The 13,068-nt window shown below is 56.6% G+C and overlaps 1 protein-coding gene across 4 annotated transcripts in view; it reads right to left on the bottom strand.

Moving 5' to 3' along the window:
- Positions 1-176: 176 nt before the first annotated feature.
- NRXN2 (neurexin 2) overlaps positions 177-13,068 on the bottom strand; it is a 100,381-nt gene continuing 87,489 nt past the window's right edge. For 3 of the 4 annotated variants that reach the window (XM_007462054.1, XM_007462053.1, XM_007462056.1), the window contains one exon: positions 177-1,063. In XM_007462054.1, coding sequence (XP_007462116.1) covers positions 177-1,063 — 887 coding nt within the window. The remainder of the gene's footprint in view (positions 1,064-13,068) is intronic. The other variant, XM_007462055.1, reaches the window with a different exon arrangement.

The raw sequence follows: 13,068 nt of genomic DNA, 5'->3' as shown, positions 1-13,068 counted from the left end.
TTTTTTTTTTTTTTTTTTTTTTTTTTTTTTTTTCATTTTTTTGCGTTTCCTCTTCGTGAGAGAAGTCTGAGGCAGCCAGGGAGTGGGTCCCCAGGGCCCCGGCAGGGAGAGGGCCGCACCCTCCTCTCGGGCCCTCCCAGGAGGGGCAGCTGGCAGTGGGGCGCGGTGCCGGGGGCTCAGACGTAATACTCCTTGTCTTTGTTCTTCTTGGCCTTGCTGGGCGTCTTGGGGGCAGCCGGGGCCTTCTCCTTCACCACCGCCCCGTTGCTCTGGGCCGAGTTACTGATGTAGTTCCGGCTCTGGTCCACCTGGTAGGAGCCCTCGTCGCGGTTGCGGTACTTGTACATGGCATAGAGGAGGATGAGGATGCAGAGCGCCGCGGCCGCCACGATGCCCACCACCATGCCCGTGGTGCTGCTGGACTCCCGGATCACCTCCACTGCGCCCGGCGGGCCCCGCTCCCCAGGCCCCGTGGGGTTGGCTGTGGGCAGATGGGGGAAGCCGGGGGCGGAGGTCACGCCGGGGCGCAGGGGAGGGGGCCTCCGCGGCTCGAAGGACGTGGGGGCCCCGGGCCCCAGGGGTGGGTTCTCCAGCAGGGGCTGCAGCGGGTCTCGGTGGTTCATTTTGCCCGCTGGCAGGTTGGGGGCCGGGGCGGAGGGGGCGAGCAGCACCCCAGGGGCGCCCGTGGCCCCATCTGTCCTGAGGTTGGGCCGGGGAGCGGGTTTGCGGGGGGAGAGGAGGGTGGTGCGGTCCGTGACCAGGGGAAAGGTGGTGTAAAAGTCCTCGTCGTCCGTGGGGGGGAGGCTGGAGTCAAAGACCTCCCCGGAGGCAAAGCCCGAGGCCTCGATAGGCTCCTCGCAGTCGCTGTCGTCCTGCTCGGCCTGGCATGGGCCCCCGGCAGGCGGGCGGCGGGCCGCGGGCGGGGGCAGGGTGTCTTGGGTGGCACCCACGCCCGTGAGGAAGGGGTAGAAGGTGGGGGGTGGGGGCACGAAGGGGGACCGGGTGGCCACGGGAGGGGGGTCTAAGGAGTCCTCCGTGATAATGGGCAATATTAACTCTCCTCCTAGAACAAGAGAGAGAAGAGAAAAGACAGGGCGTCAGCGAGGGCCGGGGTGCAGGCGGCCGGCACAGAGAGAGAAACAACAGCCTCACACACCCAAATCGGTTCCAATTGGCTTTGGCGGAGACTAGAGCGGGCTGGGCCCGCCCGCCAGCCGGCCGGAGCACTGCGCTTTAAGCTTTAAGCGGGCAGCAGCTCGGATGCCCTGGGCACCCCACGCACGGGCTCTGTGGCTCTCTGGGTTTTGGTCTTTTGTTTGTCTTAAGAAACCAAAAGGAAAGGAAAGGAAATAGAAAAGAAATGGAAAAAAAAAAAAGAAGAATTCTACTGGTTTAAGGCTTTAAAAACAGATACAAGAGCAGCATTTAAACAAACCTAACAACAATATCTTTTAGGGCTTTTTCTGGGTTTTTCTCTTTTTTTGCTTTTTATTTTTTTTTTTCTTTTGTTTTTAAAAAAGAAGATAGCATACCACGGAATTCAGGCAACTTACATCAACAAATAGGCCGTGTGATTTTAGCATGAAGAAAAAAATTACAAACAGAGCTGTGTAAGCGGGTTCTCCCGGAAAAAAATAAGAAAAAAACAACTTTTCCGTACAACGTTTCCTTTCTATCTGTTTGGCATCTCCCTCCCTCACTCTTCTCTCCCTGAACAACTTGCTTCCTCCAGAATATACTCTCTCCTCCCTCACTTGTGCCCTCTCCCCCTCGTTAAACACAAAGCTGAAATCCACACAGTGAAGGCCGGCGTTGAGGAGCTGTTTCCACCACTTGGTGTCAGCGTGTGGGGGAGGGAGGGAGCGGTGGGAAGGCAGGCTTGGGGAGGAGGCACGTGACAGGCAGCTGTGTAGGAATTGCCTCATGGGTGAGAGCACTTGGGAGGGGATGAGCGTGGGAAGGGGCTTTGAAGGCTAACTGCAGGTTGGTCATGGGGAGAGGAGAACTGAAGGTGGGAGGTGACGAGGTCCAGGAGGAAGAGCTGGCAGGGACACCCGGGCGCACTGGAGGAGGGTCCTGTCCTATAGGACTTTGGGAGTGGTGGTGGGGAGCCATGTTGAGGTAAGGAGGTGAGGAAGGACAGGGAGTGAGTGAGGGAACTGGGCCGGGACACACGATTCTTGAGCTAACCCTAAATCCCCAACTTTCTCTTTCTTCACCCTCCACCTCTGACCCCCACTGACTTCCCCCCTCCCCCTCCCCAGAACCCCCATGGGCCGCCAGGACCTGGCCAGGGCTTGATGGCCTCTGGCCCTCTTATTATTGTTAAAACAATAATAAAACAACGGAAAGAAGAAGAAAGCAAAAAAAAGAAAAGAAAACACATACACAGCCATCTGGGAAGGATGCACTTGCTAATACAGGGCCCAGGAGAACTACTGGGGAGGGCCTTTGGGGTGGGGGTGTAGGTCTCCTCACTCCCTAGGTCGGATAACTGGGGCCCCTTGGGCCAAAACTGCAATTCCCGTCAGCCCCAGAGGGTGAGAATTACAACTCCCGTTAGTCCTTACAGGGGTGTGGACCACAATTCTCATCAGCCCCTGGGTCAACAACTACAACTCCCATCAGCCCGCTGGGCCCCGTCTCAAATAAAAGCACTGCAACTCACTGGTCTGGGGTAGAACAGAGCTGCAGCCCTGGGTCTAGGTGGCTGGTGGAAGGGCTCCCTCCTCTTGGAGGGGCAGCTCTGGGCCTGGTAGGGGCTGTAGGTTTCTTCTCTAGCTCTCCCTCCAGCACAGCTCAAGCCCCGCCCCCATCTGAGTGCAGCTCCCTGGTCTCTCTGAAGGGTTTGATTTTCAGAGATCACACCACAAACCTCCCACCCGCTCCATGGGAGGCTTCTCAGGGCTTCACTGACAGCCCCCGCTGCCCCGTGCACCCGGGCCAGCCACGTGCCACCACCACACCTTGGCACCTCTTCTCCTCCTGCCCCCGCCCAAAGCGCTCTGGTCTCCACCCTGCTGTTCAAACACCTCTGCTGATCCTTCAGATCGCGAGCTCTGGCAGTTTGGCAGAGCTGTCCTTGGCCACACTAGCCAGCTCAGCCAGCTCCTCAGGCTGCTCTCCCCACCAGGCTCCAATCTCCCCCTGGACAGGGGCTCACCTGCACCCCAGATTGTGAAGCCTCAGGGCACCTGGGCTTCCACCGGCTCAGCCACACTGGAAAACTGAGCCAAGAGCAGAGAAGCATGTTTTGTGGGGCTGGGACTGTCCAACCCCAGCTTTTTATGGAGGAGGATGCTGAGGCCTGGGGTGGGCAGGACTTCCAGGGTCTTCCAGGTGTCACTGTCAGGCTACATGAATGAATAGACTATCCAGTCCCTTCTGTGGCTCTCAGAGGCCAGGCGAGGGCCAAGTCTCACAAGGAGCCCCGGAAGGCCTGACTCATCCTCCCCACGCCTGCAGGAATCTGCTAGGCTGCTTGACTCTTGGCTTGGATTTTAATGTGGGAGGCCAAGACCTGTTCTGTCATTAACTCCTGTGTGACTGTGGGCAAGTTTCTTTCATTTTCTGGGCCTCAATTTCCTCATCTATAAAATTAGGGTATTGGGCTCCAGGCCCAGGGTGAGGCCAAGGCCTGGATCCCAGCCTATGGATGAACACAGTTTGTCCTCCTACTGAGCCCTAGACCCACCAAGGATGGCCCTGGGTAAGTGGCAAACTCAGCTGTTAGGTCTCAGGAGGAGGCTGGTAGCTCTTCGAGTGGTAGCATCTGGGCCCAGCCATGACAAGGTTCCCTTCCCTGTGTGGACCCTGAAAAACTCTGGGGTCCTCACTGCTGGCCCACACCACCTGCCCCCTTCCTGAACTTTGCCTTCTGTTCAGAACACCTTTTCCCTGCTGATATCTCATTCATCCTTTGAATCCAACCAAATACCTCCTCTTCCAGGCAGACCTCCGGGGGCTCCTCCCTGCCTTGGGTGCCTCTGGCACCTCGTCCCTATTCTGTCCTGGAGGCACAGGTTTGGACTCACTGCCAGGGAAGGCCCTTGTTGGGGACACATCATGGCCCGGAGGGGCTGATCAGGACAATCAGGGCGCAGACCTTGGCTTTCTATCCTTTTGCTCACTTCCCCAGTAGATGAGGGTGTATGGGGGCTTCAGGCCTTGGATCACAGACAAATCCTGCTCAGCCTGAGCCGCCCCCCGCCCCCGCCCCCCACAACCGTTTGCCCCAACTCACTGGTTCCTTAGGTCCTTGGGACACACAGGCTCCCAGGGGCCCCCTGTGTAGCCTCCTGCTTCCCCCAACCCTGCCTCCAGAGCCCTCCCAGTCCTGGTCACATTGACTTCTTGGCCCTGCCCTTCAACCCCAGCCAATTCCTGGCCTCCATCTCTGGGTCTCGGTCCTGTCCCTGTGTCCCCAACTCCTTTGGGGACTTTCCCTGGCCCGAGGCTTTGACAGCATCTCCTGAGGGTGCCCTGCCCTCACTCACATCCCCCCACACTGCCACAACTGCCCCTTGGTGTCCCCTTCTCCTGGCCCTGAACCTCAGCCTCCACCTCCCACGCCACTTCCTCCCTGGGCCCTACACCCCTCACCACAAGATGACACACTACTGAGACCCCACGCTGCCTTCCTTCCCCACCTCTCACTCAAGTCGGCCTGGGCTCTGGGCACAGCCCCGCTCCAGGGCTCTGTGGCAGTGAAGTCACACACAAAGTAGGGTACCGTCTTTTCCTGGGGTCATGCAGGAAGGGTCAGGCAAACTTGTGCCAATGAGGAGTTAGTGGGGCCTGGAGGAGGGGAGGACCCCTCAGAGACTTCTCACTGCAGAAGTCCAACTGGGGGCTCCCCAGGACGCCCCTCCCGCTGGGCTTTTGGGGGTGCAAACTCATGAAGACTCATGGTGCCTGGGACCCTGGGTCCAGCTCTATGCCAAGGGTACACATTGGGATGGGGTGCCCCTGGGGGTCTGATAAGGACCCTAGGCAGCCTCCCTCCCCTCCCCCACTTCAGGCAACTGCAGCATTTGGGAAATATTCACAGGAGCACTTATCATAGACACCACCCACCCTCTGCTCCTAAATTGAATTTCAGTGCATGTCAGTTCCGCTTACTAAAAGGAATTCCATTCTGGCCAAGGAGACCACAAGCCATTCCCGAGCACCCTCCTCCCCCAGCTCCCCTGCCTCTGGGGGCTGCTGGACAAGCAAGCTGGGCCCTTTCTGCCTTTAGGGCAAAGAAGGCCCTTGACTGAAAATCTACCCAAGAACCCCATTCCCTCCCAAGCAAGATGTGCCCACCCCCAAAGAAGCTTCTAGAACTGAGGCTGAGCATCAGAGACTAAGCAATCAGCTGCCTGAGGCCTCATCTGCCAGTGCTGGGTGCCCTGCCCAGGCTGTGACGGCAAGAAGGCCACTAGTCCACAGGGCATTTCGTGTGGATTAGAAACACGGCAGACCCTCAGTGTGGCCACAGCCCTGCAGGTGCACCATTTGGCAAACAGTATCTCTGTGCAAAACTGGAAAAAGGCATTCTGTTCTCCTGGTGGACACAGCCCCACTCCAGGGCGCAGGACACACAGCTTGGCAAGCAGAGCACTGGCTAGATTTCAGCCCTTACTCACCTGTTCCAGCAGAGAACAATCTGTGCAACTGTGTGCAGTGGCCTGAAGGGTACCACCCCTCCCCACCCGGAAACCCACACACAGCAAGGGCAAACGTCAAGGTGGAGTCAAGGTCAGAGACGGTGAAGCGCCTACTGTGTGCACGCACGTGCACCCACCCCTCTGAGGGTCCGTTTCTGCATAGCTGGGCATGTGTCTCTAAGCGTGTGTGTGTGTGTGCGCGCGCGCGCGCGCGCACGAACCTCAATGGATCCAAGCACGTGAGCATGCGTGTCAGCGAGTCTTAACGGACGTGCGTGCATGTGAGTGAGCCTGTGCTCTGTACGTGGTTTGTGTGTGGTCCGCCTGCCTCTAAGCCTGGGTCTGAGCTCGTGTGTGCATGTTAATGCATGAATGTGTCGCTGAGAACATGTGAGAGTGCCACCATGGGTCGGAACACACGCGGTTGTGCCTCTGTGACCACCTCTTGCCCTCGGGTAGTGAGACTACATTTCCCAGCATCCCTTGCAAGTAGGTGTGGCCACAGGAGTGAGCAGTGGGCAGTGCCAGTACCGGCCCATAAAAGCTCCTGTGCGCGATCCTCCGCACTCCTCCTCCTCCTTCCAGTGACCCTGCAAATCACGTGTTGAAATGGAGGAGCCACAGATGGGAGGTCTCTGGATTCCCCAAGCACTCCTTGGGGCAAAGCCGCCTGCTGGTCAGGAGCACCCAGGTGGGGCTTCACCTGAGTCAGAAACTTCCCTTGAAGGACCCACTGAGATTCGGGGGGAGGTTATCTGTTACAGAAATACATGTTACCTTAACTAATACAGACACACCCAGAAGTGGGTGTCACATTAACAAAAACCTGTGGTCCTCAGGTAACGATTCAAGGAAATGGATTTGGAGGCTGGAAAGATGCAGAACCACATAATGCAGCGGCAGGACACCTGGCACCAACCGTTGCTTGGGACAGACCACGTGCTTACTGAGGCTGAGGCACTAAGGGAAGGTGCCAGAAAAGTCGGGACGACAATGCCGGCTCTTACTTGCTGTGTTTGGTAACGTATTACAAGAAAGAAACAACGTTAGACGAGAATTGATGCGTTTGCAACAGAGATGAAGGGACCAGAGAGAGCCCAGAAATGCGGGGCCGGCAAGTGTCAGAAGAACCACTGCCCCCAAACCCCAAATCTTAAGAGAGAAGACGAAACGGCTTTCAGGGATAGTGGCCCAGTGAAAAACGGGGCTCAGCCTTGCCTCAAGGATCACACTAAGGGTGTGGCTCCCCACCTATTGTTTCAAACGCCCTCAAGATAGTCACCACTAAATTAAGAGATAGGGCAGAGAAACAAGGAAATAAACAGGCTTGAGAATTACGTCTAGGAGAGAACTCTGAGTGTCGTTCCGCTGACTGTTCGAGCCTTAAAACAACCTTTGGGCCCCCAAATATGCATGAGCAGAAAGAGGGCCATCAAGGCTGTGAGACCTCCAAGGAGGTCATTTTCCCGACACCCACCCAGAGGATGGAGGACTGGGAAGGGTCTGCCAGAGGGCAGCGCCAGGGCCCCAGACAAAGCAGAGGGGAGTTTCTCCCACACAGCAGAGGGTGGGGTTTCAGGGAGGAACTTCCCCACTACTGAGGGCAGAGCCTCAAGCTGCCTGCTGGCTGGATCTTCCCAACACTAGGAACTACAAGCTGCTGTGTACCCTCCATCCTTCCTTTTGGACACAGGGTTTTATGGTGGTGGTTTTCTCTGGCCCATCATGGTATTCTGGGTGTGTGCTGGGCTGTATGGGCAGTGAGATCAATTATCCTTTTAGTTCATGGGTATCCAGACCACATATGGGTACCCAGGAGCCAAGTCTGGACCCAGTGGAGTGGGTCCATCTCCCAGACATCCTCACCTCTGAGATGACTATCCTAACCGGGTAGGGCTTCGGGTGTCTCCCCTGGGGAGGAGTGGGTGTGTTCTGTCAGTGGGGGGAACAGTGGACTGGATCGTTGGTGACCCAAAGCCCAGACTGTGGCAAATAAATGGCTAGCTGGTCACCAAATCTGTTTTTGCTTCCTCCTGGACTGCCTGGAAGCTAGGTTGTGCCACATGACCGAGCTCTGGAGAACAGAATCAGTAGGGCCCGTGCACACCTCTTCCTCCCAGGCCTGGCCCATAAACCCTCCCCTTCATGCCCCTCCCTGCGCATCCCCTTCCACCACAACTCGGGAAGTCACGGTGAAGGTGGTGCAGCTTCAAGGTGGAGACAGACCAGCCCTGAATCAGCGCCCTGAAAAGAGCTGCTCACCTAAGCGTCCATCGACAGATGAATGGATAAAGATGTGGCACATATATACAATGGAACATTACTCAGCCATAAAAAGAAATGAAATTGAGTTATTTGTAGTGAGGTGGATGGACCTAGAGTCTGTCATACAGAGTGAAGTCAGTCAGAAAGAGAAAATCAAATACCGTGTGCTAACACATATATATGGAAATCTAAAAAAAAAAAAAAGGTTCTGATGAACCTAGGGGCAGGACAGGAATAAAGACACAGACGTACAGAATGGACTTGAGGACACGGGAAGGGGGAAGGGTAAGCTGGGGCGAAGTGAGAGAGTGGCATGGACATATATACACTACCAAACGTAAAATAGCTAGCTAGTGGGAAGCAGCCGCATAGCACAGGGAGATCAGCTCGGTGCTTTGTGACCACCTAGAGGGGTGGGATAGGGAGGGTGGGAGGGAGGGAGACGCAAGAGGGAAGGGATATGGGGGATATACGTATGCATATAGCTGATTCACTTTGTTATACAGCAGCAACTAACACACCACTGTAAAGCAATTATACTCCAATAAAGATGTTAAAAAAAAAAAAGAGCTGCTCGCCCATCAGGAACAGGGTTTATAACCTTACGTGAAGGAGAAGTCAATGTCTATGTGTTTAACCACGGGTATTGAGAGTTTCTCTGTAAAAATTAGTGTTACCTTAAGACACGTTGGGATCTGAACATGTTTTTGCCTCTGTGATTCTGAGCTAGATGTGTGGGTCTGAGCAAATGTGTCTGTGCCTGTGGAATTAAGCATGTGTACGCCTCTGAGCACCCTGTGTATGTGTGCACGGGGGCAACGCCTCGGTAGTGGGCTGAGTGCATGAGGCTGCGTCTCTGGGTCTGAGCACACGTGGGCTTATATGAAGCCGAGTACACATGTATGTGTGGGTCCTTGTGGGTCTGTGTGCTCACCTGGTGAACACAGAAGCATGCATTTTACTGTGTCTGAACATGTGTGATTGGCCCGAGGGTCCACGGATATGTGGGTGTCCTTCTATGTGGAGCTGCATGTGTTACCTCTAAGCATATGAGCAAGTACACCAGCAGCTGTGAGCGCCCGTGTCAGTGTTGGCCTGACTCTGTGTGTGTGTGTGTTCACGTGTGTGTACACCACCGTGGGACTGAATACAAGTATGCATGCCTTGAGGGGTCTGAGCACGTGTGTGTGTGTGTCTGAGCATAAGGCATGCACATCAGAGTGAGCCTCAGAAGGTCTGAGCTGAGGTGGGCCTCTGAGGGTCTCCTTTCCTGGGGCGGTGGGGCAGGGCCACAGGTCTGTGAGTCTGAAGAAATGTGTGCGTGTGCGTGGACCCCTGGGTCTGGGCACACACAGCCTGCCTGAGGATGCACACACGTGCGCCCTCATGGCCCTCAGCATGAGCACACACGTCGGTACACGAGGATATGCCTTTGAGGATGTGTGTGTCTTAGAGTACGTGAACAGATGTGCAGGCGACCGTAGGTCTGAGCCCAAGTGTATGCGGGGGTGGTGCTGTGACACTCATGCACCTCTGTGAGCCTGGGCGCAGACGTGTACATCCCTGAATTCACATGCCCACGTGCACATGTGTGTGCCTGCATCTCAGAAGGTCTGTGCATGTTGTATACATGCCTGCCCTGAACACGCACACACACACCTGTGATTCTGAAACATCTGTGAGTGTCTGTAAGTCTGAGCTCACGTGGAGGATTCTGTGGCCTGAGCACATGTGTGAGCATGTGTGTGATGCAAGTGGATTTGTACACGTGTGTGTGCCTCTGTGAGCTGAGTGTGGATGTGGAATTCTGAGAGTCTGAGGATTCGTATATGCCTGGGCCTTGAGGGTCTGAGCACATAGGTGTACGTGTTTCGTGAGTGTGTGAAATATGCAAGTGCTTCTGAGCACGTGCATGTGATTCTGAACATCTGGTCTACTCCTCGATAGATGTGTGCATGTGCGCTTCAGTGGGTCTGTGTGTGCATGGATGTGCAGCTCTGAGCACATGCAACTGCCTTGGTGGGTTGAAGACATGCTGAGTACGCACCCTTGTGCAGCTGAGCAGACACCTATGAGTCCACATCTAGGTGTGGAGCCCTAAGCCCACACATGCAGGACCGTAGCTCTGAGCACACGTGTGTACCTCTGTGAAAATGTGCACATGTGTATGGGTTTGTTTGTGTTCATCGGACTTCCGGGGCTCTGAATACATGCGTGTCTCTTTAGATCTAAGCACCTGGTGCCTTTTTTGCTCTAGGCACAAATGGTGTGTGCCCTTTAGGTCTGAACATATGACTACCTGTGGAATTGGATGTGCATGAGCTTGCTGGTAGGTCCATAAATGTTTGTGCCTGGATGTGGGCGTGCCTCTGGTCAGACACGAGTGTGCATGTAGCTGGGTCCCTCTGTGGGTCTGAGTCTGTGTGTGCACTTCCTATGTGCCTCAAGGGGAGCAATTCCTACAGGGGCCAGGCCCATAACACAAGGTGTGGGACTTAGGCTGGCTAAGGCAGCGAGGGGTGTTGGGTCACATTGCCTACTATGCAGGGCAGGTCCCCATAAAGGTACTCCCATTCAAAAGAAGTTAAACACCGTGCCCATCAACACAATACTCTTGGCTGGGCTGCCAACCTCAGGTAAAATAACTGTTAGATGATGGGCTCTCCAGGCTGGGGAGACTGGGACCTGGGGTCTGTGGAGGGGTCCAAGTCAAGGGAAGGTGTGAAACGTTTCAGGGATGACCCGAGGCTCCACACCTGGACCCAGGAAGGAAGATCTGGCAGGTGAGAGGGGTGCAAAGAGCCTGTGGTCAGCCCCTGGGTAGCTGCTGTCTCCAGCCAGGCTGCCTCCACCTCTGACACTGACCTTGGAGCCCAAGGAATCCTGGTCGTCTGCTAGAGAAAAAGCCTCCCTGCACTGGAGGCACAAGAGGGCTCTGGCCTGAGTCCCCTCCCTCTCCAGGTGGGGTGCATCACAGTCTAAATCAGCCTGAGGGACCCTGGAGTCATCTTGGTCGTTGTCTGGCCTCCCATCAAGATAAAAATCCAATTTAAGCATTTCAGGGCAGTATGAGCGTGGAGGTGCAAACATACGCGATGCACACCTGCGGGGGAGCCTGTGGGTTGCGTTGGTTTTCTCTCGGGGCTCAAGCATGCACTCTGCCCTCCCTCCCTCTTATTTTTAAAGTTGGGTGCTGGGCTGGCCCGCCAGCCTCTCCCCACCCCCCAACTTCCATTCCTCCTCCACCCTCCTTGTCCCCTCACATATTTGGCCCTTTGATGCGGGGAGGGCAGCTGACCCGCCCACTTCAGCTCCTCCTCACTCCGTGGTCCCAACACAGCCTAAAAGAGTCGGCCCACCTGTGCATGCGCTCAGCATCACACCCAGGCCCCTGACAAGACCCTGGGCTGGGGCTGGGAGGCCAGAATTTTGGTGGACAGGATGTGGCCTTGGGGTAGCCCAGTGTGCGCTTCCCGTCCCTGCATCATGGCCACCTGCAGGGTCCAGGGAGAGCAGAGGCTCCTCCTGTCACCTGGCAGTTCCCACCCCTGAGTGTGCAAACACGTGCGGCGGGGCCAAGCCGGGCCCTTTTCTCGTGACCGCACAGCCTTTTGTCCCCAGAGTCCCATCCCGGGGCTCTCAGGGGACCATTTGTCACAGGCACTCCCCGCAGGCCTGGGCTTCAGGTACTGTGTCCACCTAGAGGAAAGCCCCACCAGTGACTAGGTAGGGAGAAAAGCAGGGTGCAAGGAGAGTGCTGTGTCGAAGCTGCCAGATTCCCAGAGCCTCCCAAAGCAACGGTGGGGTGTGAGGGTGCATCCCTGAGCCGAGATCACCCAGTGAGACGGAGGGGAGAGCCCCCAGCAGAGGAGACTCCCCACAGTGGAGGGTGTCTGTCCAGAAAGCACTGGTCCTTGGCTGTGGCTGAGGAGGCCTTTCCAGCTCAGCAGCCGGAGGCTCCCCCAAGGACCTCAGGGCCCAGGACTGCCAGAACAACCCCCTCAGCTCTGGCCTACTGGGGGGACACGGAGCAGTCAGGCTTCAGCCTCTGGGCCTGGCGGCCTGCGCCCCAGAAACCTCTCTGCCCTTGGTCTCTGGAACCTGAGCCTCTGCTCCAAGGCTCCTCACACTCCTTCCTTGGTTGCAGCCCACCCTCACTCTCAGCCCCAGAGTGTCTCTTCTGGGGCTGGCAGACCCCCTAGGCTCACGCCCGGGCAAGATTCACAGGATATGCCCAGGTCACACTGCCCACCTCAGCTGACCCCATCACCCCCCGCCCCGACCCTGTAGGCCCCTGCCCCAACCTCCAGCCTTCCAGTACCAACAGCCCAGGTGCCACACACTGCAAAGTAATGGAGAGAAGTCTCTGGAAACCCAAGCAAGGGATGAGGCTCCCAGGGGCTCATCCAGGACACCACCAAGCCCACACGCTCCCACTGGGAAATCTGGCCACATCCAGTCTCCTTCCATTCCCGCTGCCAGCCTCAAGCACCAGGACCTCAGCTCCTCGGGCCCTCCGTCCCCTCAGCTCCTCCCAGCCACCGCCCACCTGTTCAGAGGCACCCCCTGTGCCGTTCCACACCCCACACTTCTGAGTCGGCACCCAAGGCCCACCCCTGCCTTGCCAATCTGGTCTCTCTCTGGGGCCGCACGCTTCTCTCCAGCATCAAGTAGAGCCCTGGAATGCCTCCCCCTGTAAGCCTTCCCTCCCAGCTCTGCTCTCCTCTTATAGCAGCTCCCCAACTAGAAATTTGGACCAGACCCCAGGCCCAATCTCCCCGGGGGACCTCATGTCTGGCTGGGGCACCTCCTACCCAGCACGCTGCCCGACACTGTGTACTAACTGCCCCAGCTTGGCCTGGCAGCCCCGGCAGTGTCTGGCCACCTCCCTGACTCTGGGAATGAGGAGGGTTCAGGAGCCAGCAGAGACCTCCTCTTCTAGCGACCAAAAAGGACACCAGGCCTCGGGGACTGATGGGAGTTATAGTTCTGGACCCAGGAGTCGATGGGAATTGTAGTTCCTAGGCCTGTGTTCCCCATCCCCATCCCCCACACACCCCACCCCCCGACACACACACCATAAGGACTCATGGGAGCTGCAGTTACTCATCTTTCTAGGGAAAAGTCTCCCTCTTTCACTCCCGGCATCCCT

This window comes from Lipotes vexillifer, unplaced genomic scaffold (assembly GCF_000442215.2).
Source record: "Lipotes vexillifer unplaced genomic scaffold, Lipotes_vexillifer_v1.1 scaffold1129, whole genome shotgun sequence".
Lineage (NCBI taxonomy): Eukaryota > Metazoa > Chordata > Mammalia > Artiodactyla > Lipotidae > Lipotes > Lipotes vexillifer.
This window is presented reverse-complemented; position numbering and strand designations above follow the sequence as displayed.